We start from the raw sequence: 25985 nt of genomic DNA on the forward strand, positions 1-25985 counted from the left end.
CTCTCTTTCTGTCTGTGTATGTATGCTAGGGAACTTAGACTAGAAGCTCCAATGGGGCAGGGACTGATGTGAGTGAGTACAGCGCTACGGAATTAGTGGCGCTAGATAAACAACTAATGATGATCTTCCTCTCTCGCCGCTTCGCAGCTCCCCCCCTCTTTCAGTCTCTCCACTGGAATCCAATTCAAACTTCTCATCCTTACATAAAAAGCTCTCGCCCTCTGCTCTCCCCCCTACATCCCTGACCTGATCTCCCTCCCACACTGCCGCTCTACTAAGACTAAGACCGCCGCCTCACCTCCCCTCTAATAACCACCTCCTATCACCAAGATTTCTCCTTTGCGGCTCCCCATCCTTCAATGTTTCAAATACTTTCTCAAAATTCATCTGTTCACCAAAGCAGCAGCTTAACCCTCTAACCATTTCCCCTCTTCATGTCACCTAAACCTCTCCAATCCATACTCTGTAGATTATAAGCTTTCAACAGCAGCATTCTCCTTCATCTTGTTTCCTCCACCCACTTTGTTTCATACCCTGTTTGTTACCCCAGACTTTACCATCCTCTTGCTACCAACTTTTGCTATATTACCTGTTTTTGCTCCTTTTATTATGCCCATTCTATTCTTGTATTTTCCACTTTTTTTTCCATCAATTTGGAGGACACTGGAAACACTGGGGTGTAGAGGCTGTACTGGAGCTTGAGCACTTTAAGTTTGGCTCTGAAAGCTTCCGCACTGTATCACTATAACCCAATGGTACCTTGAGACAGCTGTTTAGTTTATTTTATTAAGCATGTATAGTATAGATAGATTAAATTATTTTGTTAGCATAACATAGTTTAGTATTGTTATGTTGGTTAAGTTAGTTGGAAGTTAGCATAGGGCATTAGTGTTTTAATTAGGTCAGGTGTAGGTTAGTTAAGTTAGAGTATAGTTTTTATAAGGGTTAGGGGTATAAGACTGGCAATCAACTGGTCAATGTTCCGAACCATTGGGGAGATCTAGATAAATTGATGTTTGTCCGTTATTTCAGTTGAGATCTAGGGTCTCATTCTGTATAGTTCTGACCTTATAATAAGATTGTGTTGTACCATAATCCTGGTGTCAGTAGAGATATCAAAGTACCCACATACTCACAAGTAGTGACCAGTAGGAGTGGTTGTACAGTCATAGGTAACAGGAGAGTCAGGTGAAGGCTGTCATATCAGCCCACACTAGGCACGGGATGACAGAGGGGCCCTAAGCAGTACCTCCCTACTTGGTGGGCTTCCTTCACAGTGACTAGGCCACTAAAAGAAGCAGAAGCACAGAGAGCAGCTGCTCCTTATCCCCTATTTCCCTCTCCATCTGCACCTTCTTTCCTTGCATGTGTCTGTCTTGGCAGTCGACAATCCCAAAGTGGAGGTAGAATTGCAAAGTGCCATACCAAATTCCCTTTACCTGGTCTGAGGAAGATGCCGAATGCACATTTTCCCTCTCTCCCTAAGTAAAGCCTTAGTGGAAAGCATTTAATGTGAAGTGTGGACAAAAACAGGTTTCAGGTCTCCTACTGATTGCGTTCCTTTTATCCTTTCCCTGTATGTTGATCACTACAGCATGCCAGATCAGTTGCCTAGCAACAGTAGCAAGCGTCTTTTCTCTTGTCAGGCAACAGTGGATTACACCCCGAATGTACCAAGTATATGGTGATCACCACTGCATACCAGATCTGTTACCAGTGTCCTCATGTGATTAGGAATTTTATGGTCACTGCTATATGTCAGATCTATAACCGGCATCCTTTCGCTGTCAGCCAGTGGTAGATTGTGCCATAATGTGTTTAATTATGCGGTGGTCACCGACGCATGAATGATCTGTTTCCAGCATTTGTCCTTATTAAGCGTTAGTGTATTGTGCTAAGTCTCATGTATGTGCAGTATGCCCGCCGCCACGCTCTGAACTAGTTGTGCAACAAGAAGAGTAGCATCCTCTCCTCTCATGCAGCCGGCGCTTCATTGATTCAGCTGGTTGCTATGTAAACGGATCTGCATATATAACTCTACCTGCTTTGACCCCTGACTTGTTTAAAGGAACTGTTTTTTCTCCTGCTCCTGACCTTGGCGTGTCTGTTACTCTGCATTTACCCTTGCCAGTCTGATTCTCAATCTACTTTGCTTTTAATATCTATGTTGCTCACTAACGCCTATCGTGTTCTGTCCACTCCACTGGGCAATAGTGAAATGAGCAACTACTACTACCCATGCTTAAGTCCTGGGAGCAACTGAGTATTGTGAAATATATATAATTCCTCAGAAAGGGGGCTGCTGTTGGTGAACATCTCGCAAAGCAGTTCTAGTAGTTGAGAATCACATGCCATATTGCCCTTAACACTCCCTTGTAATAATACAGTGAAATGAGAGACTCCAACTAGGGTAGAAGCTCTCACGACTGTCTTAGACCACCTTCATTCTGATTCCGAAAGCTGCTACCTAAAGGGATAGCACATAAGAAGATTGAAGTCACCATTAAGTTCATTTACATGGCGGGAATAGCCTCCTTTTTAGCTCCATCTTTGTTTTGGCTTGGGTCAGTAAGGCAGTGGAGATGTGATCTTCGTGGCTCTATTCATTCCTGGGGTGTAAAGCAGAGATGCGAATTTGCTCAACAGACAGGCCCTTCACCCTGGAGAATGATCCCTTTTTATTTATATATTTTCCAGTAGATTGTGGATAGATTAGGTCAGCTAGATGTCGACATGATGGCATCTTGTTTGAACCACGAAGTGGGGAGCTTCTGCTCCACGACAAGGGTTCAGAGGCATTTTTGGTAGACGTTATAACCTTGTAACTTTTTTCCTGTTCCCTCTGGTAGCTATGCTTCTGTGGGTCCTAAAGAAGGTAAACAGAGGGCGTTTAGTTGATTTTGGTGGTGTCTGCCTCAAAGACCAGATCTGTTAAGTGAGGGGGCTTGTCATCACACAAATTTAACAGCTAATAGCTATTAATAGTTAATAGCTCAATCTGGTGCTTATAGCGCTTGGATTTGGTGCAGTTAAAGTTCCTTACCTGGAAACCTACCTTTTTGTAGGCCGTCATCACAGCTAGGAGAGTTTTGAAGCTTTGGGCTCTGTCTTATAGATCTCATAAAGACAGGTTTGTTCTTAGGAAACTTTTATTTCAGCCCAGATTGGTTTACAAGTTCAACTGTAATCAGGACATTGGGATTCTTGCCTTAGACTGTGGTAAGTCTGCGTAAAGAAAGGGCTCTTTTTACTCTCTGGACGCTGTCAGAGCTTTGAGGACCTATGTCCTTAGAATTCATGAAGTGTGAATGATGAATGATTTTTTGGTCCTCTGGTGCCCAAAAGAGATCACTACGGTAATCTTTTGGCTTACATTGGGGTAGGTAAGCCTGTTCTGAACATTTGATTGCACATTCTACCAGATTGGTAAATGTGGCACAGGACCTTGGCTGTAAACCTGATCTTCGTTACACATGTTCACATAGTATTACTAATTCAACATTTTTACTGTCCATTTTGAACGTTAGGTGCTGCACACAAATGCTTCTGAACGTACACTCCTGTAGGAACAGCTTTGGGACGTACCTTGTGTTTCCCACATACAGTATATGAAAGGGAAAATGGAATTATTTTTTTTAATACTTTCGGAAGAAGTAGTGGAAAATGTCCCCAAGCAATAGCGGTGTGGTAATGAATTTTTTATGAAATGGTAATTGTCAAAGCTCTACAAAATATTTATTTGTTATAATTGTGACTAATTTTATTTGATCTTTTTAGCTTGAATATACAGATGGTTCATCGAATACATTTTACCTCAATCGCACAGAGAGTACAAATTCCTTATTTTCTGCTGGATCCGGTAAATATGACTACAATTATATTGAGATAAAATAGTGCTGTTGTTTTAAATTGTTGTTTTGTTTAAAATAAGTATTTCTGTGTATAATGATGAAAACTGATTGCACTGTTTTACAATTTGTTGTCCCATGGTATGTTAAATAGGTTTCACATACTGGATGTTGGATGAAAAGGAGATGTACCATCCTTTACCTGAAAAATTTGAAGCTGGGTTTTCTAAGCTTTTTCCCACCAAAGAGGTATGCATCCCCTTTACTATAAAATTTTAATTCAGTTAATTTGCATATCATATAATTATAAATGTGGCTCTACACTTTTGGAAGATTTGAGATATGTAGTGTGTGTTTGGTGTTTCTTTTTAAATCTTGTTTTAAGAAGAAATTTGAAATGTTAAGTTCCCAAACACTTTGCACAGATTCGTTATGTATTTTTTAGATTTGTTGGTAATTGTCTCAGAACTTTAAACGAGGACATACTGACGAAACCCAGTGCAGGTTAAACATTAATTTTAAGATACTTCACTTCATCTCTATGATACAACAGTAAAAGATTTTAATAGAGTACACATGTGCTTTTTCTCAGGCATCCATTGAGGGACACCAGGTACATTTGGGTATGGTGTAGGGATCCAAGCATGTGGGCACTTTAAGACTTCCTTAATGGTGCACAGTAGCTCCTCCCCCCTCTGTAGTCACTACTGCAAGACCTCAGTTTAGTGTCCAGTGATGCAGGTCTTGTTTTTTGCCTGGGGCTGCTTGGCAGCCTTTTTAGTTTTACTGTTCTCTGTAGCCACATTGGTGGACCCCAGTGTCCACGACAACGGCTGCAAGTTCTATAGCGCACGGCATGGAAGGCTGGTCGTTGCTAGGAGTGCTGAATCTAAGGTACCAAGAGGATGCCTGGATTATATGTGGTGGGTGCCTGGTTTATATGTCCCAGAGACGCCATGTCAGTTCCCTAGTAGTTCCAGCTGGTTTATCTGTTCCCTCCTGTAAACATATTTCCTAGGGTCTTGAAGAAGGTGAAGAGAGAGGGCGTTCCGGTCATTCTGGTTGCTCCAGATTGGCCTTGAAGAGCTTGGTAAACTGATGTCCTCTCCATTGCAGCATGTCCGTTGTGGTGTCTGGGTTTGGGCAGAAATGATCATAGAGTTTGGAGGATGTATATTGCCTGGTGTGAAAGGAACGGCTTCCCTACCTCTTCTTTTCATTTGCCTAGGTTATTAATGTTTTTACAAGAGGACTGGACGCCGGTTTGCTCCTTAGTTCTTTTAAGGTTCAGGGGTCTGCTCTCTGTTGTCTTTCAATGACGCATGGCTCCAATGCCAAATGTGCAATCGTTTATACAGGGTTTACTTCCTGTGTCTCCTTGAGATTTAAACTTAGTGGTGAATGCTTTGCAGCATTCTCCTTTTGAACCCTTGGATTCGGTTGATTTTCAATTTCTCACATGGAAGATTGTATTTGTTTTGACCATTTCTATTGCTAGAATAGTTTCAGAGCTGGCAACTTTGTCCTGCAAATCTCCTCTTTTTTTTTTCTTCTTTTTTTTTTCATGCCAAACATTTCTTTCTAAGGTGGTGTCCAGATTCCACATCAAGCAGGACATTGACCTTCCGGCTTTTGCAAAGAGTGGGTCCTCCGTGTAAGAGGGCTCTCTTCATTCTCTGGATGTGGGCAGAGCTTTTACGAATTTATGTGTATAGATCTCAGAATGTGCCCGGGACTGAGGATCTATTGGTCTTCTATGATGCACTGGAGCAGGGTTGGACCACTTCTAAAATTACCATCCTAGGTGGATTACGGCTGTAGTCAGTCAGGCTTATAATGGAGATGGGCATCCTGTACATGACAATTTTTGGGCTCACTGCACCAGTTTGATGTGTTTCTTTTCTTGGGCGGTGCTTCATGGTGCCTCGACTGAGCAGCTGTGTCTGTCGACTACCTGGTCCTCTGTTCACACTTTTACCAGATTCTACAAGTTCAAAGTGTTTGCATCCAGGGATGCCAGCTTTGGGAAAAGGAATTAAAGAAAAATGATCATACAGTTCTTGGTGTGAGAATATAATCTTTCCAATGACTTCTTACCAATTGGTCCATCTCCATGTGTTTCTACAGGATGGCTTGGCTAATGGTTTGAAACCTTCGCTCAAAACTTAGATCTCTATACTCTGGTTAAACCGCTAGCTGTTCTGAAAGAAAACGGAGTAAAAAAAATAAATCTTACCATCCTTTCAGCCTCCAACATCACAATCCTACTGAATGCAAGAAACAGGAGGCAAACTATACAAGTGAAGAGACACCAGATACATATGAGCGATTATAGCTGGGGTTGTTCCTCAGTAGGTCAGTCCTTTTGTTTTTCTCACTGCCGCTGTGGCAGCAGTTCTGGCCTGTTGTCACCTTAAGGCGGGCACACACCTTGTGCAAAAATGTGAGTCCATGGCAACTAATAGATTCCTCCTTCCTAAGCACTGTCTATTGAGAACAGTGATCTCCAGCTAGTTACCCTCTCTACATACCTCTTGTTCTCCCAGGCATCAAACTTTATACCTCCCCTGGTAACCACATTGGAGCATTCTGGGTAACTAGGGAGAGGATAGTTTTGGGTTTAGGCATTTTACACCTTTACCAGAAGGGGCTGGCTCCTGCAGTTTGGAAGGTGTACTGCCCCCTTGGAATCAATAGCTTAGTGATTTTACATCTCCAGTATCCATTAAACACACATTTGGTTTGTACACAGAGAGAGCGTTCACACATGAGAATGCGGCCACTCCTCTGTCCCCAGTCAGGACCCATCAGACTGACCGATACAAAGTTGTTTACCTACAATAACCAATTGCTGTTTATATGTAACACAAATGAGAATGTAATAAGATTGGGGAAAACCTTTCACGGTTCCAGGTGGGCTTAACCTTTTATTGAATGTACCTGCCTCTTCATCTCAGGTTGGTGCACAAAACACATGGAAACAGTCCAAATATACTCAACCTATAATTTGTGAACAAATCCTCGTTTAATATGTGGAGTTATAGTTACTAGCTATTACATTTTTATATATACATATAAACATATTTCTTTCTCTTTTAATATGATCACAAGCCTGAGGAAGCAAGGATTCCATCTCTCACTGATATATATCAACAAAAGCAGAAAGACTGTGGACATTTCCCTGGCTGGGAACTGATTTCTCCCTTTGAGCACACTCATCCTCCAGAGGTACTCTTCACATGTAAACTTGCTAAGCAGCGCTGTGTGAACAAAGGGAAAAGTTTAATGACTATGATTTAATTTTAAGATCTATCAGAATGGTAATATTGTGTGATACCTTACATAGAAACATTAACTAATTGGTCAGATTGTATTTGCCAGGTTAACTGGAAAGCAATTCCAAAGCAATCCTTTTCTTTCTTTTTTCACACAGTTAGAAGCGACGAATCACAGCATGACATATTATTCGTTAAATTGTCTTGTATACCATTAATAAATATAAGCCATGTGGTCTTTTTAGGTTTGCATAGATTAAAGGGCGGCAGGGCATTGGACAGAAATCTGGAGAGGGTAAAAAGAACCTTATTTATTTATTCAGATATTTATTTAAAAAAATTCCTGCTACTTGTCTAGTTACAGTTGTGCCAACAAAATTCTCATTGGTCAGTAGGGCCACTTTTTATGTAGTATATCAGGAGTGAGGTAGATTCTATTCAATAATTTACCGTGAATTTGGACATTTGATGGGAAGTGACATAAATTTGATTCCATTGTTCAAATTTAAACATTTTGTTTAGGTCCTCTTCCCATTGAAGTTGTGGAGGAGATTTAGGGGCCAAATTTGGCTTTTTAATAATAACTGGTACCAAAACGTAATACCTCCTTTCCAACTGTCCATTGTAAGGATGGAAAAAATGGTTCTGGTGGTAGGTATATGGGTCCTTTTATATTTCCAGAGACCAAATGCCTTATTTGGAGGTACTTAAAGAGTTCTGTATCTGGTAGGTTAAATTGCTCTTATAGATAATGAAATGATAGGGGGAGTCTGCAGATACTAAATTATGTAGTCAATCAATCCACTTGTGTCAAGAGTAAAGGTTTAGGTTCGGAATACCATACTTCAGTGCCTTGTAGATATATTTCGGATCGGCAGGACAATTTCTTTGTTTAAGACTACTGCCCTATCCCATACCATCAAGGAGTCTAGTGTGGAGGTTAACATATTATGGTATACCGGGCTTAAATGGTTGGAGGTCCATTGAGATCCCTTATAGGGAATCAGGGTAGAATGCAGAGCTCAGTCTAATTTCACCCAAGGTTTATAATGCTATGGGCGAGCCCAGTCGATTATTTGGGTGATGGAAAGCAATTCTTAGGTTGATGTATATTATACAGATACTATGTGTCAGTCATTAATCCATTTTTCTAGTTTTTATTTTCTTGTTGTGGTGGCAGTCATTTGTTTGTTTCTTTTAACCGTTTTTGTCAAGCATTGGATTAATTTGTATTTAACCATTCTCAGCATGTGCTTGTGAAACTTGTTCGTTGCCTCTGAGGTGATGAAAAATGTTAGAGGATGCAACTATTACAAGTGAAGTTGATGCTGTCATGGCTTGGAACTGTGAGATAAAACAATAACTTGTTTCTTTCTCTCAGTGAATGAATATTTTAGGAAAATAAACTCATTGCTTGAAGGAAAAAAAAATATTTACCATGTTTCTTTTTCTAGGTATTGACGTTGGACCCAACTCTACACAAAAAGTCTCCCCACAATATGTTCCTTTCTAAACCTGCTACACCATGTAGTGAGAGTTACACAGCCCCTGTAACTCCGGACTCTATTTCGGAAAATGCTGCTGTTAATCGTTATGATGAAGAATCTGCCTCTACTGTCTCCTCCTTGTTGGGCTATTCCTCAAATAGGTCTCCTCACAGTGCTGTACCAGATGACGAGTGGAAACGTACCAGATACCAAGGAAGGAGAAATGTAAACTCCCAACCATGTCATGGAGACTCTAGTGGTGATGAGAGGATGAACTGCACAGAGGACGACGTGAATAGTTTGACTCCTTGCTCAATACCTCAGTCACCAGTGGCAGAGGAAAATATGCAGTATTCCTCTGCCATCCTATCTGTGGAGCACCCTGTAATGCTTTCCAAGTAGGTGTTCTTTATTACGGTTTACAAAATATATAGTAAGTAAGCTATTGTCAAGAGGATGAAGTGTAGTCCATATACCTTTTTCCCTGCAGTTTTTAATTGTTTACCATTTGTAAACTGTCAGAAGGAAGGAGCTGTTTGATGGACCCTATATTGCCATTTTATAGATGTCAGACTGATAATCTTATATAAATTAGGTATACTGGTTAAGCATTTGAAGTATAGTCTTTAAGTATTCATATAAATGTTATTGTATGTTTAATAAGCAAGTATCATAGATGTTTATTCTAATAATTGGTGTTCAGTTTCCTCACTTCAACATTCATTAATAGCATAGGTATAAAGAAAATCATACCTCCTAATGGATATGATGAGCCTGCTGGGAGTTCATGCTTTGTGTGAAAGTAGTCAGCCTGGAACTTAGTACTTTTTATGTCAACCATCTGTTTGTATGTTTGTACTAGTCATCAGCAAAGACTTAATATTTAATAATGGGAGTCTGTTTTATGTCACCTGCACGGCATTATTTATATCGATAAAGTGGAAGAGTATTTATCAGGGTTTAGTGGTTTATTACATACATATAAACTGTTGCTACTTGATGCTTACTGTACCTATCTATCCCAGGGATACAAAGGGCGACTTGAATACTACATACTGTTTTTTTTGTTTTGCTTTTTTTGCATATTGACTTCTTTAATGAGGATTTTACAGACCGTTCTGGATTGCAGTAATTGTTCTATAATACATCATATTCAAGGTTATGCGTTGTTGAGAAGAGAAAGGTGTTTGTTGTGGGTTTTGTTTCTTTTTTTCTTTTTTTTTCTTTTTTCTTAAATATGGTTTTTAAACTTTTAATAAATAAATTAAGCAGTTGCAGCTCTTGTAAGATTGAAAAGGGGAGTTATAATACATGACAGAATTAGCCTTTGTATTAGTACAAAACTGTCCTAAACTGTCCATTATGTTGGTGTCTTGACTTGATGGTTTCTTGTTACACTTTCTTTATTTTTTTTTCTTATTCTGAAGTATCCGGCGAAGTTTAAGGGAAAAGCATGCCCGACACCTGTCAGACCTGAGAGAGTATTATGAGTCTGAGATTTCCAGCTTAAAGCAGCAGCTAGTCGCCAATAACAAGTCCACTACTTCTGAAGATGAGATGAAAATCAGCAGTCTGACTGAGCGGTAATGACAGCTTGAACATTTAAATTTAATTTTTAATGATTTGTGTGTTTTACGACACCTTTTGGTGCTGTTACTTTATTTATACATACTTACCTATGCATGCGCAATGGGTTTTTTTTTTGCTCAAGTGTTTGATCAAGAACTGCATTTAAATTCCTTAATTAGCAGTAATTGTATCACATAAAAACCTAAATGAGTACCTAAATTCTGAGTCGCATATCTAAGGTAACTCACCACGATGCATTAGATGCAGTTAGAATCTGGCTGCTGTTGTGACACTATTTACCTCCTTTCGTGTTGTCTCCTTTTGCTGTAGTTTTTATAAATGTCCCTCTATACGTTCTGATTTAGACAATGCTCGAGGTACAGAAACCTTCCTCTTACTGCGTCTACCACAGGGATTGAAATACATAGTTTTTAGGTTGCAAGGAATGTGGCTCCCTTCTCATCCTAGTCTTTCAAATTTCTTCCTCTGCTCTTACTCCTCCACAGGTGTCAACAGCCAGAGGGCTAGCTGCATTCAGTCTCCTTTTTCGCACTTCACTCTTTGGGACTTTAACTTATTGAATCCCTCTCTTTGGTCTCCTTGTACTTACTTGGAAGATTTCATTTCTCCTAAATTTTGTTTTGGTTATGAGTATCTCCAAGCTGCCAACTCTTACACCAGTCTCTTCTATGAAGACAAGCCGGTCCTTTGAATGGTACCTTTCATTCAACCAAAGGTGGTTTAGCAGTTCCATATTAACTAAGAATTGGTGGTGTCATCTGTATGCCCCTATTCTCAAAATGCTTAGGATGCCATTTCTTCACTTTCTTGATGTTGGTCGCTGTTTGAGTGTACATTTCCAGGATCCAGAAGCTCCGGTATTCATACTCCCAGTTGGTTCTCTTCAATGGGTCGAGTCGATCCTAACTGGACAGGCATTAGGTTGTCCTACATGGTATAGGTGGTTCTAGTGCCCCTGCAATTATGGCACACTGAACTGTAATGGCTGAACAACGTAGGTGGTGTGTCATGGGGCCTTGATGGACCAGGTGTGCAGAACAGCCACATAGTTGTCTCTACATATGTTTCCCACTTCAGCAGAGGTTGCCTTTGGCAGGAAAGTCCTCAAGGCTGTAACTCTTTAGGCATTGCTTACTTTATGTTCAGCATGGCGAAAAGGTGTTTTTTTTGTACTTGTTTAAATCCCCTTCACTGACACTATGGGGGACACAGCCCAGACCCTGTATTACAAGCTCTCTGTCCCTACACAACACTTTTTTTTATATAATATATGGCTGACAGCCATTTTATCATATACTCATTGTCTGAAAGATTTTACAGCTGATTATTCTTTGTTTCCCTGTATGAATCATTATTGTATGCATACTGAAATTATTTCTAGACTCCCCCACTGAGGTGTATTTGTTTGTTTAGATGTGACCAGATGGAAGGAGCTTTAACAGAAGCCAGCAAACAAATCCATATACTTGAGAACAAAAACAATGAACTGGAAAAACAAGTGGTAAGAATTCAGCTTAATTATGTTGAAGGTTAAGTGTCAAAGATACACAGCAGAGGCTGTCATTTGGTGGGCTTAATATATGCCTCAGTTATGTCACTAATTTCTAGTGAATTTATTCGATATGTTGTCGTGATCAGTGGTTCTATCTGCGGATTGGCTGCCTCCACCAAGTGTAGGCAGTGGGTACACTTGTAAATGGCATAAACAATTTAAAATATAGTAATAATGCCTACATTTTAATGTTATGTAATGCTGGCCAGCCTCATTATAGGCCTCAGCTGGTGGTTACATTACTTGTGGTCACAGTGCATTAGCGTAGGATAGCAATTATTTAACTCCTTACAGGAGGTGCAATCTAGGTGACATTACAATGTTGAATGAAATGTTAATATACATGTATTTATTTCCATTTTGCAACAATTTCCTAGGCAGAGTGGAAGGAACATTACCACTTTGCTAACAACACTTCAAAAGATTTAAAAGAACAAGTTGAACTAATGAGAGAAAGGAGCAAAGAAAAAGAAAATGCAATCAGCCGATTACAGTCCAGGCTCAAGGAAGTTGAAGAATCCTTAGAGAGAGCTTTCAGGAAGTCAGACGACCAAGAAGCACGAATAAAGCAAGAACATAAAATGTTTCAAGATGTAAGTTGAAAATTACCTCCATCAATACAACAACTAGTTAACTGTAACTGTTTATTGTGACTTGTCAGACATAATTATTTGAGAGATCTGTTTTTTACTATTATTATTATTATTTCACTTCAAAGCTCTGATATTGTTCCTGTTTGTATAATACATAAAGTAAATCCTAAAGATTACATGCGGGCTCAGTAGTTAGCACTTATGCCTCACATCGCTGGGGTCATGAGTTCAATACCCATCTAGGGCCTTAACTGTGTTTTGTTTGTATGTTCTACCCTGTGTTTGTGTGGGTTTCCTCCGGGTGCTCCGGTTTCTTCCCACACTCCAAAAACATACTGGTAGGTTAATTGGCTGCTGACAAAATTAACACTAGTATGTATGTGTGTGTTAGGGAATTTAGACTGTAAGCTCCTATGGGGCAGGGACTGATGTGAATGACAATATAATGGCTATATAAATAAATAAATGATGATAATAGGTATTTGAAATTGCCAACTCATTCTTTACTGCACATTGTAGTCAGTTGGTATAGTCTGATCACAGAGAAAATGTTGTGGTGTTTTCAAGGAAGTGCTGGCATTTAATTGTCCTATTTGTTTTCCAGCTTTTGTTGGAATATGAATCTCTTGGGAAAGAACATGAAAGAGTAAAAGTAAGAGATGTTTTCCCTTTTTATACTCTTATACTTGGTATATTGTAAGAATGTTAAATTGCATAAAAGGATTTTCCACCTTAAGGAGTGGAGAGAATTGTAGCCAAGAGCAGCCATCGAGTCAAGAAGTGACTCTCATTTGAGGAAATGTATTCTATGGGGCAGATTTAGTTTGGGGCAAAGGGATGCAATGCGTTTTCGGAACAGTTCACCGAGACACATAGCATTAGAATTTTTACTAAAATCTCTGTTCCTTTTCACTCATGTCCAGTATATGCAAGGGAAAAAGAGTGGAGGTTTTAGCCCGTATTAGCTAGCAAGGTGCGCAGCCTGACATTGAAGCGATGGCCAGTGGCAACTTGCGCTTATTTGAATCTGTCTCTATCTGTGTGCAGCTCTACAGCAAAGTTCCACAGTACAAGAGAGTACTGCAGACTGTTAGGTTAGTCCTCAGTGGTGGGCCTTTTCTATTGTGAATTAGCTAACCAATGTATTGATCTAGTTGTGTGTACACCTATATCTCCCATTAGTTCCAATGCTTGGTCCCTGAAAGGGGGTGATTAACTTTTTTAAAGAATATGGCTCTGCAAGAATGTGGCTTATGGTGGGTTGTGATTGGGGCCTTTTGTTCAAATTTGTTTTTGTTTTTTTTAAATGTTGGGCAATATATATACCCTGCCACTAAAGTGGAAAAAAATCCTTTTTAATGAGTATAACGATTCATACCAGGGTCATTTTGTCCCTTCCGTTTCTAACATTAACCATTCTGGAAATGTATTAAATGGTTCTGGATTATTTTTCCTTGTGACAAGTGAGTGATGTGTAACCTAAATACTGGATTGTAGTAAGCACAATTATTATTTGGAATATAGGAAGCTATAAAAGTTTTCACTGGAACAAATGCTGAAGTACAGGTGTGATGTTGTGCTTTTCTTTGTTTATTTTCAGGATGTGCTAAGTATAACGGAAAACAAATTGTGTGACACACATGGTGAAGTGAATGAGCTCAGAAGGTAATTGGTCGCTTAGAAAATATATTTATAAAATAGCATGACTATGTTGTAACTTTGCAGGGAAAATGTTTAGCTCTGGCTGACCGATACACTAGCATTGGTCTCTCTTCCTCAGACAAGAGCTTTCTTGGTAGTTGTTAATGGGCTGCCAATTGCCAAAGTTCATGTGATCTAAACCCTTCAAGAGACAGTTTTGCAAAATATTACTTTACATTGCTGAAATCTTAGTGTCAGAGAGAGCAGAAACAGTATTAAAACTATTTGTTGGGCAAAATAAAATACTCACTTCACTTCAAAACGTTTACACTTCTAGCAGAAGTGTAAATGTATGGTGGGTTCTAAATCTAAAACCTAATTAGAAAATCTGGTAACTGCTGGTTAATTTTTTTATTGTTCTGTTCATGTTTTAAACAGGACTGTTTCAAAGCTGGAAAAGCAGACCAAACAATTGGAGCATGAGAGCATGGTGAAACTTCATCATCTTACTGAAAGCCAGTTGTGGTCATCCAATCCTAAGTAAGTTGATTTGGATGTTGGATATTGCTTGTAGAGCACAATTTAGCTTTCTGTTTCATAATTGTGAGTACAATGCTGTAAAATTATTTTACCAATGCAAAGCTTTATTTTAAACTAGCTTTCTTAAAGCTTATGTGTAAGGAAGAAATAAGCAATAATTCAGAGCTATTTTGTCGTTTTTGTTTGTTCTTTGGTTTTTATTATGGATTTTCTATTTTTAATTTGTTATTTTCACCAAGTAATGAAATGATACACACAACTGGTAACCTGAAGTCTAGAACAGCCTCGTCCATCTTTACTGGCCGGACTCTTGATAACCGAGCCAAAGAGATGGAGAATAAACAGGAAACACAATATGTATCAACCAGGTGAGGCACATGAAGAAATGTGTGCTACTCTTTGTCTCTTGGTCCACGTGATGGGTCTCATTAGAAAAAATCAAATAAAGCCAAATCTACAAAATTTGTTTAGCTGCATTCTGTAATAGTGTGCATCTAAGATTTCCTGAACTCCATTAATTTAGTGTCTGTCGCTGTATAGGATCATCATCATCAACATTTATTTATATAGCGCCAGCAAATTCCGTAGCGCTTGTTAGAGGGGTTAGTGCCTCCACACATGTACAAAAACGGGTGGGATGAATTTATGTATGAATGCATGTATGTATGTATGTATAAATGATCCTTGTAGCACACTGTGGGTAGTATAACATGCAATTATTCCAGCCTATGTTATACTACCCTCCGTGTGCTGGCCTCTTCTCTGCCACAAGGATTATTCATGTGCGTCACCCTGCCCTGGATATTCTACAATACTGTAAGTGAATGCAGACATCAGCAGGGACGTCAAGAGGAATTTGGGGTCCCGGTACAGAAGCATTCTGGGGGGGTGCGCACACACAGCCCCTGGGGTGCAGGCCCGGGTCCTGGTAATTTGTACCTGACACCCCCCCTTCCTTCGGCATCCATGGACGTCTGCAACCCTTGGCCCATGTACCACAAGGTTGCACTCGAGGACGTTTTAAGTGCTTCTCTCCTACTCCACCTTCCTCCTCTCAGAGAATAGTCTCACTGACTCTTCCATTCTGTCTGACTCGCATCCTCCCTTTCATCAAACACAGCTTCTCATTGCTGGGGTTGGAGAAAAAGAGGCTTGTAAGCTGGATGCGTGTTAAAAATACAAAGTAACAAGAGGCTGCTTCAGCGTATAAAGTGTACCTGTTTGCCTGTAATGATGTTATTTTCATAAATGAGATTTCTCGTTGAAGTCAGTGTTGAGACACCCCCACCCCCCACCCCCCCCCCAGTCGATGTTGGGCACTTAAATTAAGGGTAGAAGGCAAAGATAATGTAATAAAATATAAAATAATGACAAACACTGTTTTTGTAGCATTTGCATAAATGTATAAGTTTTCATACCTTAAAGAGAATGGTGGAGAGAAGGAAATGATGATTTCAAAGAACACGCCCCACATGTAAAAGTTCCCATTAGTAAAAAAATCCATGCTTCCCATTTTTCCCTGTTATTCATTAATTGGCTCCAGTTTTTAGGTGTGTGTTTAGTAAGCTTTATTTTATGATAATTTACATATAGAATTATGCTGATGTGTCTTGAAATCAAATCGAACATATATTATAATCTTAATGTTCCTTTTTCATCATTTGAAATGTTGTGGACATACTGTCAGCCAGGGCCGGACTGGGACTAAAAATCAGCCCTGACATTTCAAGCATACAGGCCCATCTCTGTTGATGAGCATGAAAAAACTGTGTGCCGCTGCGCAGCAGCGGTGCCGCCAAGGGCGTGGCCACATTATGTTGGGGGCGTGGTCAACATGGGGCATTGATACATACATTATAATAAAACTTTACATTTATCAGGCCCTCCCTATCATGCCACCCCCCCCCCCACCCCAGAAACACATTACAACACCCCCAGTCCACTGTACTTATCTATGCTTCTGATGCTGCTGACATCCATCACAGTGGGAACTTCCTGTAGAGTGAGCAGGGAAGCTCTTAGTCTCACAAGATTAATAAATCTCATGAGACTTGGAGCTCCTCGGCTTGCTCTGCAGGCTATGTCCTTTCCAGGGACTGGGAGTAGCTATCCGCTCCCTCCTGCTAACCAGAGCTGGATTTAGGCTCAGGGGGCCCTAGGCACTTAAGACAGTGGGGCTCCTATGATGTAATATGGTTATTAGACACATTTTCAACAAATACATAGGCAATTGAGCACAACTTATTGAGCACTACTTTTAGGTGCACACAGTTCTGCCTTCACAAGCAGTACAATGTGAAGTAGGACATACCTCCCAACTGTCCTTGCAGTTAGACCAAATCCTGACTAAGCGGGACAGTCACCCACCAAATTCAGGACAGTTGGCAGATTGTCCTGGTCTTTCCTACCTGTCTTGTCATTGTCACCACTTGTGGCTGCTGGTGTCTTTAGATCAGTTGCTGCTTGTCTGGATCCTGGAATGTTGGGGGCCCTATTTGGGAAAAAAAAAATGGGTACATGAAATTTAGAAAACTCCATCCAACACCGGTGTTAACTCAATATAGCACCCACGTTATAAAATTAGGCCTCACTCCAGCCCCAACATTAAAATAATAGTATTCCCATTTAATAAATAAATCTATTTCCCTCCTTCCAAACAACCTCAGGAAGAAATTAAATAGCATTTATGTTTAATAAAAATAACCATTTCCCACAACCATCCCAGGCATTAAATAATTCATAATCACATTTAATAAATAGACCTCATTTTTCCAAAACAGACCCACATTCACTTAATAGCACACATTATAGTCATATACTGTCCCCCACACACATTATAGTCATATACTGTCCCCCACACACATTATAGTCATATACTGTCCCCCACACACATTGGCCATTTTTATTTTCCCCCTCCTACAGCCATTGCCCCCCCTGCACACATTTAATGCCCCTTTCCCCCCCCCCCGCACACATTTAATGCCCCTTTCCCCCCCCCGCACACATTTAATGCCCCTTTCCCCCCCCCGCACACATTTAATGCCCCTTCCCCCCCCGCACACATTTAATGCTCCTTTTCCCCCCCCTGCACACATTTAATGCCCCTTCTCCCCCCCCCCCTGCACATATATTCGATTTCTTTCCCCCCCCTTGCACAAATATTTGATTTCTCTCCCCCCCTGCACATATATTTGATTTCTCTCCCCCCCTGCACATATATTTGATTTCTCTCCCCCCCTGCACAAATATTTGATTTCTCTTCCCCCCTGCACAAATATTTGATTTCTCTCCCCCCCTGCACAAATATTTGATCTCTCTCCCCCCCCCCCCCTGCACATATATTTGATTTCTCTCCCCCCCTGCACAAATATTTGATTTCTCCCCCCCCCCCCCCTGCACAAATATTCGATTTCTCTCCCCCCCCCCCCCCCCCCGCACATATATTCGATTTCTCTCTCCCCCCCCCCCCCCCCTCCCATATATTCGACTTCTCTCTCCCCCCCAGCGGACATTTTTTGTTTCCCTTCTTAATGAAAATAAAACATACACTGACATCAGCACCTGACGACATCGCGCGGCCAGGAAACTGAAGAGCGGGGGGATCGCAGGGAGCGGGACCGGCCCACACTGCCATCGCCCCTTCTGGCATTTGCCAGATGGCCAGTCCGGCCCTGCTGTCAGCTCTTGCAATGTTGATTCTTGCGGATTCTGTGACCAATGGTATAAAATTCTGAAGCATGTCTTCTTTCTTTTTTGAAAATAGTTTCCTCAGGATAGGTTGATGATTTATAAGCTGGAGATAAACATGCTTCCTTGTAAAAGTTTATATATGTTGAAATGGTGGTGGCACTCTAGAATTTTTTTTTGGCTTGTATTGTTTGATGTCTGCCACCCGAAGAGAAAAATGTTGCCTATGTAAGACATTACTTCATGTGAATGGACACTAAGTATTTAATTCCTCCTCCTGCGGGTCATACCTCCTAGAAATAGCTGACTCGCCAGGTTTGGGTTACTTAAATGTGCACTTACGGGGCTGTCCTCTTTTTCGTGCCAAGGCAGGAGAATCCCTGAATGGATAAGCAATGGATAGGAACAGATACAGAATCAAGTGCTGAAACACAGTCTGATCTGGCCTCTGCTTTCCCATTTGTTACACCTGGTCGCTGAGCTTCTTTCCTCACATGATTGAACATGCTTCCTGTCCCAGAGCCCGTGCTGTGGCAAAATCTAGTCAGTGCACTGCCTAAGGCGTGGGGGAGCCACTCTCTGGGAACTTTTCACCACCGTGATCTCTTCAGCCTGTTCCTATTTGACCACAGTGGCCTAGTACCTTGCTGAGCCAATGCTGCATGTGCTTCCAGGGCATATGGGGGCCTAAATTCTCTAACACACACACACAGACCGAGAGAGACTAAGGGCAATTTACTAGCAGCCAATTAACCTACTAGTATGTTTTATGGAGTGTGGGAGGAAACCGAAGCACCCGGAGGAAACCCACGCAAACACAGGTAGAACATACAAGCTCCACACAGGAACGGAGTCAGGCTATGGTCAGGAATTGAACTTATGCCCCCAGATCTGTGAGGCAGAAGTGCTAATCACTAAGCCGTTGTGCTTTCCACTAATGGGCGTTAAGCCCAACCCTTAGTATTTAGTACACATCTCGAAAGAGAATTCTTACTTAAAATGGCCTAATGAAGTCTCTGACAGCTACCACGATGCCCAAACCTATCCCAGTGTCCAGTTTTTCATCCTAATTTACAGTTCATGGCTTAACTGAGACTATGCAGTTTTTCTGATGCGGTTATCCAGACCAAAGTTCTGGATTTGAATACAAACTTTGGGCTACATCCTACTATGTATTTTGGTGTTCTTGCAATCTGGCCTTGACCTAGGTCTTAGACTAGTTCTATCAACGAGCAGGCCTCTGCTCACAACTCTGTTCTAATGTTCCTTTGCTCTATTGTTTATCTTAACATTCTGTTGAGGAGTTGTACACCTAAAACCTCCTTACTCTACCACGGCACCTCCATTGTAAGGGGACCACCTTCAGATTCACCACTCTTTCTACCTGAGCAGTCAGGTTATCCTGGGCTTTTATGGGAAAGTTCCCTTGTAATAATTGTATCTTCTCCCCTATGCCTCCAAATTATTTGAGCGGATTGTCTGCAGCCGCCTAACCAGGCACCTCGCGGACAATTCCCTCCTTGACCCTCTCCAATCTGGCTACCGCCCCCTCCATTCTACCGAAACTGCCCTGGCCAAGGTTACTAATGATCTCCTATCAGCCAAATCCAAGGGTCACTTCTCCGTACTCATCCTCCTTGACCTCTCTGCAGCCTTTGACACCGTGGACCACCCCCTCCTGCTGCAAACTCTTCTCTCTCTCGGCCTCACTGGTTCTGTCCATGCCTGGTTCGCCTCATACCTCGCTAATCGCTCCTTCTCTGTATCCACGTCTGGTTCTTCCTCCTCCCCCTACCCTCTCCCCGTAGGAGTCCCGCAGAGGCTCTGTTCTTGGCCCTCTACTCTTTTCGCTCTACACTCCCTCCCTTGGTGCTCTCATCTCCTCCTTCGGTCTTCAGTATCACCTTTATGCTGACGGCATTCAACTCTATATCTCCTCTCCTGATCTTTCCTCCACACTCCTCGCTCGGGTATCCGACTGCCTCTCCGCCATCTCCTCCTGGATGTCCGAGCGCTTTCTCAAAATCAATATCTCTAAAACTGAACTCATTGTCTTTCCTCCGCCCAGACTCCCATCCCACGATAACCTCTCTATTGTCGTCAACAACACCACCATCTCCTCTGTCACCCAACTTCGCTGCCTGGGTGTCACCCTTGACTCCTCTCTCTCTTTTGCCCCCCACATTCATTCCCTTGCCCAAGCCTGTCGCTTCCAACTACGCAACATCGCCCGCATCCGTCCTTTTCTTTCTCAGGATGCCACCAAAACAATCATCCACGCACTCATCTCCCGCCTTGATTATTGTAACCTCTTCCTCCTCACTGGCCTCCCCCACTCCCGTCTCTCCCCCCTCTGCTCTATACTCAATGCGGCTGCAAGACTCATCTTCCTCTCACGCCGCTCCTCCTCTGCCTCCCCTCTCTGCCTTGCCTTACACTGGCTCCCCTTCCCCTACAGAATCCTTTTCAAACTCCTCTTCACCACTTACAAGGCTCTCTCCAACTCTACTGCCCCTTATATCTCTAACCTCCTCTCCATTCACACTCCTGCCCGTTCCCTGCGCTCGGCCAATGACTGCCGCCTCTCCTCCACCCTTATCACCTCTTCCCACTCCAGAATTCAAGACTTTTCCTGTGCAGCCCCCCTTCTCTGGAACGACCTCCCTCGTTCCATCCGTCTCTCTCCTACTCTGTGCTCCTTCACACGTGCACTCAAAACTCACCTCTTCCTCAAAGCCTACCAACCATCTACTTAACCCCCATCTCCTCCCTTTGCTCGTCCTCCCTTCTCTCCTCTTGCCTCAACTGGCTCCTCTTGTGCCTGGTCTGTTTACCCTCCCTTAGGATGTAAGCTCGTATGAGCAGGGCCCCCTCCCCTCCTGTCTCCATACCTGTTGTTCCGCTCCGTCTTTACTGCATATGACTGGCCGGAGTTTCTGAAGTATTGGTACTTTTTGTTCATTGTTCTGTATGGTTTCACCCTGTATAGTCTACTGTTAGTACTGTGTGCGGCGCTGCGGATACCTTGTGGCGCCTAACAAATAAATGATAATAATAATAATAATATATGGTCCCCAGCCTATTATATTTAAATTTTTGTGTGTGTATGTGTGCGCTTAGGCACAATTTTACCATTCCTGTCTTCCTATACTTGGCATCAAATCTGTTTCTCATGGTGTTGATTCGGGAAAAAAGAGACTTTCCCACCCATTTGGCTAGGGTCATGCCTGGGGTATAGCCTGCAGAGAAGGAGAAAACGTGTCAACTACTTGGTGTTCATCTTGAACACAATGTTTTTTGCTTTTTTTTTTTTTTTTTTTTTTTTTACTAGAAATGGCAATAAAACCAAAGTCCCTTTATGGCGAACTTCAGTGCTAGTTAATCATAAGTATCCATTTTTATTCTTGCTGCAAAACTAATATTTTGCACATTTTGTTCAGGTACCATTCTCCTCCAGAAAAGGATGTGTTACATGATATTATGGCAGCTAAACCCAAAGTAAAAGATGGCAGCAGTCAGGAGAGTCCTATTCTAAAAGCCTTGAGAGATTTCGAAGAAGAGAAAGGATTGAAAAACTGGGACACTCTTTCAAACAAAGATCATGCATTTTATGGTGAGTCTTTGTTGGCATATACTCCACATGCAGTTTCACCTGTACTGTTCACTGTTTCACTGTGCTGTTTCACCTTGTACTGTGCCATTGTTTGTCCTTGTACGGCGCTACGGATACTTTGTGGCGCCATATAAATAAAAATTAATAATAATAATAATGCAGCACATAATTATATTCTAGGAAAAGCGGTATACAAAAGTAGAAAAGTAGCACAGAATCTATTATAGAAAAGACTGTATGTTTAATTGGAAGACTACTGTAGGGTAACTAAATACAGGTATTACTATTTATAAATTTTCATAGAAACTAAACAGTAGCTATGGGAATTTGAAAGTGATTTTTTTTTTACTTTTTTATTGCAACTGCCCTTTAAAGGTACTACTGTAGTCATTGTTTTCTGTTAACTGATTCATTTAATTTTTGCTGTATTATAAATAATGCCATTATGAGAGGATGAACTTACTTTGCCATCCTATCAGAGCTGGTTGGGGGTTTATAAATTGTTGAGGTTTTGCTTTGTCAGAAACTTGCCATTGCTGACCACTCCCACTGGTGGTGCTTGGCCACCAGACACTTATTGACTGTAAGCGTCTCCTGCACACCAGGAGATTGCCTCCAAGAGGCTGCCTGCCAGGCCTCTGGCTACAGTGCTGGGGATACTGCTACTAAACCTCTAATCTCCAGTGTTCAGCTTTGCGTCCCGGGACTCATTCATTTGAATCCAGGAGGTGCCAACAGAAGAAGCTCTGCCCCTGCTGTCCTCTGGTGCCCATCTGAGTAACCGTAGAACAGCAAATGCTGCCACCTCCATTCCTACAACCATTGCTTCTGCAGAGGTTTCTTATGAACGCCGCTAAAATGAGCAGTATTTACAGTTGCTTGTGGTTTAGTACAGTAATACATTCTTTGTTGCAGAACTGTCCTGTAAGAGACAAATGGCGGATTTCAGCGATTTCACTCCTCTAGGGTCTCCAGAAAGTAAAGCACGGCAAAGGCGGGTAAACTCCCCCTCTGCCCCACGATCTTCTTCACTTCCACCCACAATCCGGAAGTCTGCTACTACTCCAAGTAAGGGTTACTATGAAATCTTATCCTTTGTGCAGCATATAGGAAAAATGGCCTCCAATAGTAAAGTATATTCACTATATTTATTTCAAATCTGGGTGTATGCTGCTAATTACTACCCACACAGAAACCGGGTCACCTCTGTTTCCGGTGTACTGGCTGGAAACCATTACAAGCTGTTCCCTGCTGTGCTGTGTTACCCCTGCACAGCATTCTATGTAGCGGCTCCCTCTGGAAACATCAGTGATGTGACATAACCACTTTGGTTCCAGTTGAAGACATGAAGCCCAGAGTCTATAACTTAGAGCCTGAGTTAGTTAAATATAAAAATGGGACTTTGCATACATGCAAAACCTGTCTGTACATTTCTGAGAATGTATTTTGAGTTGTACGTATCTTAAAATATGTGCAAGTTTAAAACTACCTTTATAGTTCTGCCTGCGCATAAATTTAGTGATGACATACAGATATATGCCTCCTAAATGGTGTATCGTCAAGGTACATGAAACTCAAAATCAGACACATCTCTCCCCTGTACTGAACTTGTACATGAATACCCCCAATCCGCCTCTACAAGTGCAAAGGGCTTCAAGTATAGGGCACACTTAGCACTACTTACTCCATATTTTGGGTTGAGTGTGACACATTTTACACATGTCCAATTTTTATAGGCACAAATGAACTTGCATCCAACCCTAAATCAAACCCTTAGTAAAGCTATCGCAGTGCCCCTAGTGCTAGAGCATGTATTAATGTAAGCTTAGATGTCAGTGTGAACCACACAACTTTATGCATACATTTAGTTTAATCCTTATAGGTAGACCAAATCTCAAGTTGCACATATTTGGTATCCCTCTAAGTGCTAGAAGTTATATATGAGGTTGCACTAGCTATGTAATACAAAAAAGGTGTTTGTACCTGTTTATACGCACTATGTGATCCAAATAAAACAAAAGCCACTTACTGTAGACTTTTGCTTTTGTTTTGTTTGTCTCTGCAGCTAAGCGTGAATTGATGTTAACACCGTTGTCTGTGAAATACAGCCCAAAGCGTTCTCCAAGGGAGAATCTTTCTCCAGGGTTAAGCCAGTTACTATGTGATGAGACCACAATCACAAGGTATTTACATTTGTTTCCTCTTATTCAGAACTGCTTTGCATTCAGTGTGATTGTCTGTTTAGGTCTAATCACCATCTTGTACATTTCATTCTGTGTAGGTTTGATGTGGCTTGGGATGATTCAGCAAGATTTAAAGATCCAAGTCCAAGAAAGAGACTTCAGTTTATGTCGCAGGATGATCCAGAAGGTAACAGTTAGTTTCAAAACATAATTACTAATTATGTGCAAAATTGTAATGGCTTCATTAGTGTGGTGTCTTTAGTGCTTCAATTTAAAATAAACATTATTCTACTTAACTTGTTCTGTGCTTCCCAGTATGATTTGTAAATCTGTGTATGACTCCATAATATTTCTGCATTAGATCCTCACATCTGTGTTCCGAGATGGAGGACACTGCTCCTTCCACTATGTAATGCTCGCTTGGTGGCTTCCTTCTTGCCTCCATTACTCTCCCCACATCATGACTCTGTCCCTGTCACAGGCAGACCTGGTCTGACTTAACTTATTTGTGTAAAGTTCACTGCTTGCCACAACTTCAGCACACTTACTTCCTGAAATATCTGTGTTTCTGTGAACTGCCTGACCTGATGATGCTACATCTTGTTCTGTTTTAATCCATATTTGAACTAGGGACACATGGATGAGCAGGAGTGGAAAAATCGCTAACGTTGCCCTTTCTCTACAAAATAAAACTAAAGCAGATTTTATTTAAACTAGCTACTGGTAGTCCTGCTGAGAATTTCAGAACTTAACAATATAATTTAACAGTTTGTCTGGTATTCTGCAGCACTGGAATCTGATAAAATCCATTATATTTTTTTTTTTCTAGTGTGGCTGGTTCCCCTTATCTCCCCCACAAACCACTGGTATTGTAGGACATGCTCTGGTTCAGGAGTTTTCAACTTTAATTTTCAAGTACAACCAGCAAATCATGATTTCTTTAATCATGTATATGTGAGTTAATCTATTTTACTGGGTCAGTAATGAGTAATTAACCCACCTGTTTCTACAGAAAAACATTACCTGGTGGTTGTACTTGAGGATTGGAATTTAGAATCCATGCCCTAGTTAATGTTGCTATGGCTCTTTTAGGGTTAATTTAATAAGTGAAAGTCTGCACAGTGTGCCTAAAGTATAAATGTAAACTACATATATTATAAAAAATATATTGTTAACTCACCCTGGTGGTCCACTGGGGATTGAGCACATCCAGTGGTATTATACCACCACTCTGCTTCCTTTTAAATGTAAACCTGAGTGCTGTAGTGTAGTGTAGGGACCCTACTGCAAACCTTGAGCAAAGTGGTGGCAGCTAACTCAGTCCCAGCTGGCAACAGCAGCACCAGAGGGGACAATTTCAACTTAGAGGAGGATTCCTGGAAGATGTTTATAAAAGCAGCAGCACCAATCAGAACTGCAGGATGATTAGCTTCATGAGTGTGGTAGGTGATTGCACACCTGAGGCTGCCATACTGAGAGCTGAATGAAGCTTGTAACTATTTGCTAGGTGAACCAGTGAACTGCAGGAATGATCCTACACATAGTAGTAGCAGTAGCTACACAGATAATAGATCAAACACACAGGAGAGCTCCTATTTCTTAACAGCCACCAAAGGGTGTGGCCAGCCACCAAAGAGGAGTGTGGCCAGCCCACGGAACAAAGTTGTTGTGTTTTTTTGTTTTCTTTTGTTATTTGTTAATTACAGGGAGGCCATTGTAGCTCCTAAGTGATGCTTCCTCCACTTGAAATACTTTTTTTCAAATCCCTCTTGCTGTCAGCCTCAAGTCAGTGAAACTGTGGCTCAAGTGAAAGTAGTGGCACAGCACCGGCGAGGTGAAATGGTGTCCGTATCAGGTCCAAAATAATAAAAATAAACTTTAGTCATTTTAAATAAGTTTTAAGTAAATTTTTTAAATTGTTGCATATTTTTAGTTATGTGTTTAAATATTTTACACCTAAAAAAAGGTTATTTTTC

General features: G+C 41.3%; 1 protein-coding gene across 5 annotated transcripts in view; it reads left to right on the top strand.

Annotated features, from left to right (window-relative positions):
• The window catches only part of MPHOSPH9 (M-phase phosphoprotein 9), a 63176-nt gene that overhangs the window by 28055 nt on the left and 9136 nt on the right, over positions 1–25985 (top strand). For 4 of the 5 annotated variants that reach the window (XM_075177515.1, XM_075177506.1, XM_075177497.1 and 1 more), the window contains 15 exons: positions 3778–3859; positions 4003–4097; positions 6960–7076; positions 8578–9008; positions 10038–10193; positions 11614–11701; positions 12130–12345; positions 12950–12997; positions 13946–14010; positions 14425–14526; positions 14766–14894; positions 21654–21826; positions 22742–22894; positions 23892–24009; positions 24108–24196. In XM_075177515.1, the coding sequence (XP_075033616.1) occupies positions 3778–3859; positions 4003–4097; positions 6960–7076; positions 8578–9008; positions 10038–10193; positions 11614–11701; positions 12130–12345; positions 12950–12997; positions 13946–14010; positions 14425–14526; positions 14766–14894; positions 21654–21826; positions 22742–22894; positions 23892–24009; positions 24108–24196 (2062 nt within the window). The remainder of the gene's footprint in view (positions 1–3777; positions 3860–4002; positions 4098–6959; positions 7077–8577; positions 9009–10037; positions 10194–11613; positions 11702–12129; positions 12346–12949; positions 12998–13945; positions 14011–14424; positions 14527–14765; positions 14895–21653; positions 21827–22741; positions 22895–23891; positions 24010–24107; positions 24197–25985) is intronic. The other variant, XM_075177533.1, reaches the window with a different exon arrangement.

Source organism: Mixophyes fleayi, chromosome 1, assembly GCF_038048845.1.
Source record: "Mixophyes fleayi isolate aMixFle1 chromosome 1, aMixFle1.hap1, whole genome shotgun sequence".
In the NCBI taxonomy this organism is placed as follows: Eukaryota; Metazoa; Chordata; class Amphibia; order Anura; family Limnodynastidae; genus Mixophyes; species Mixophyes fleayi.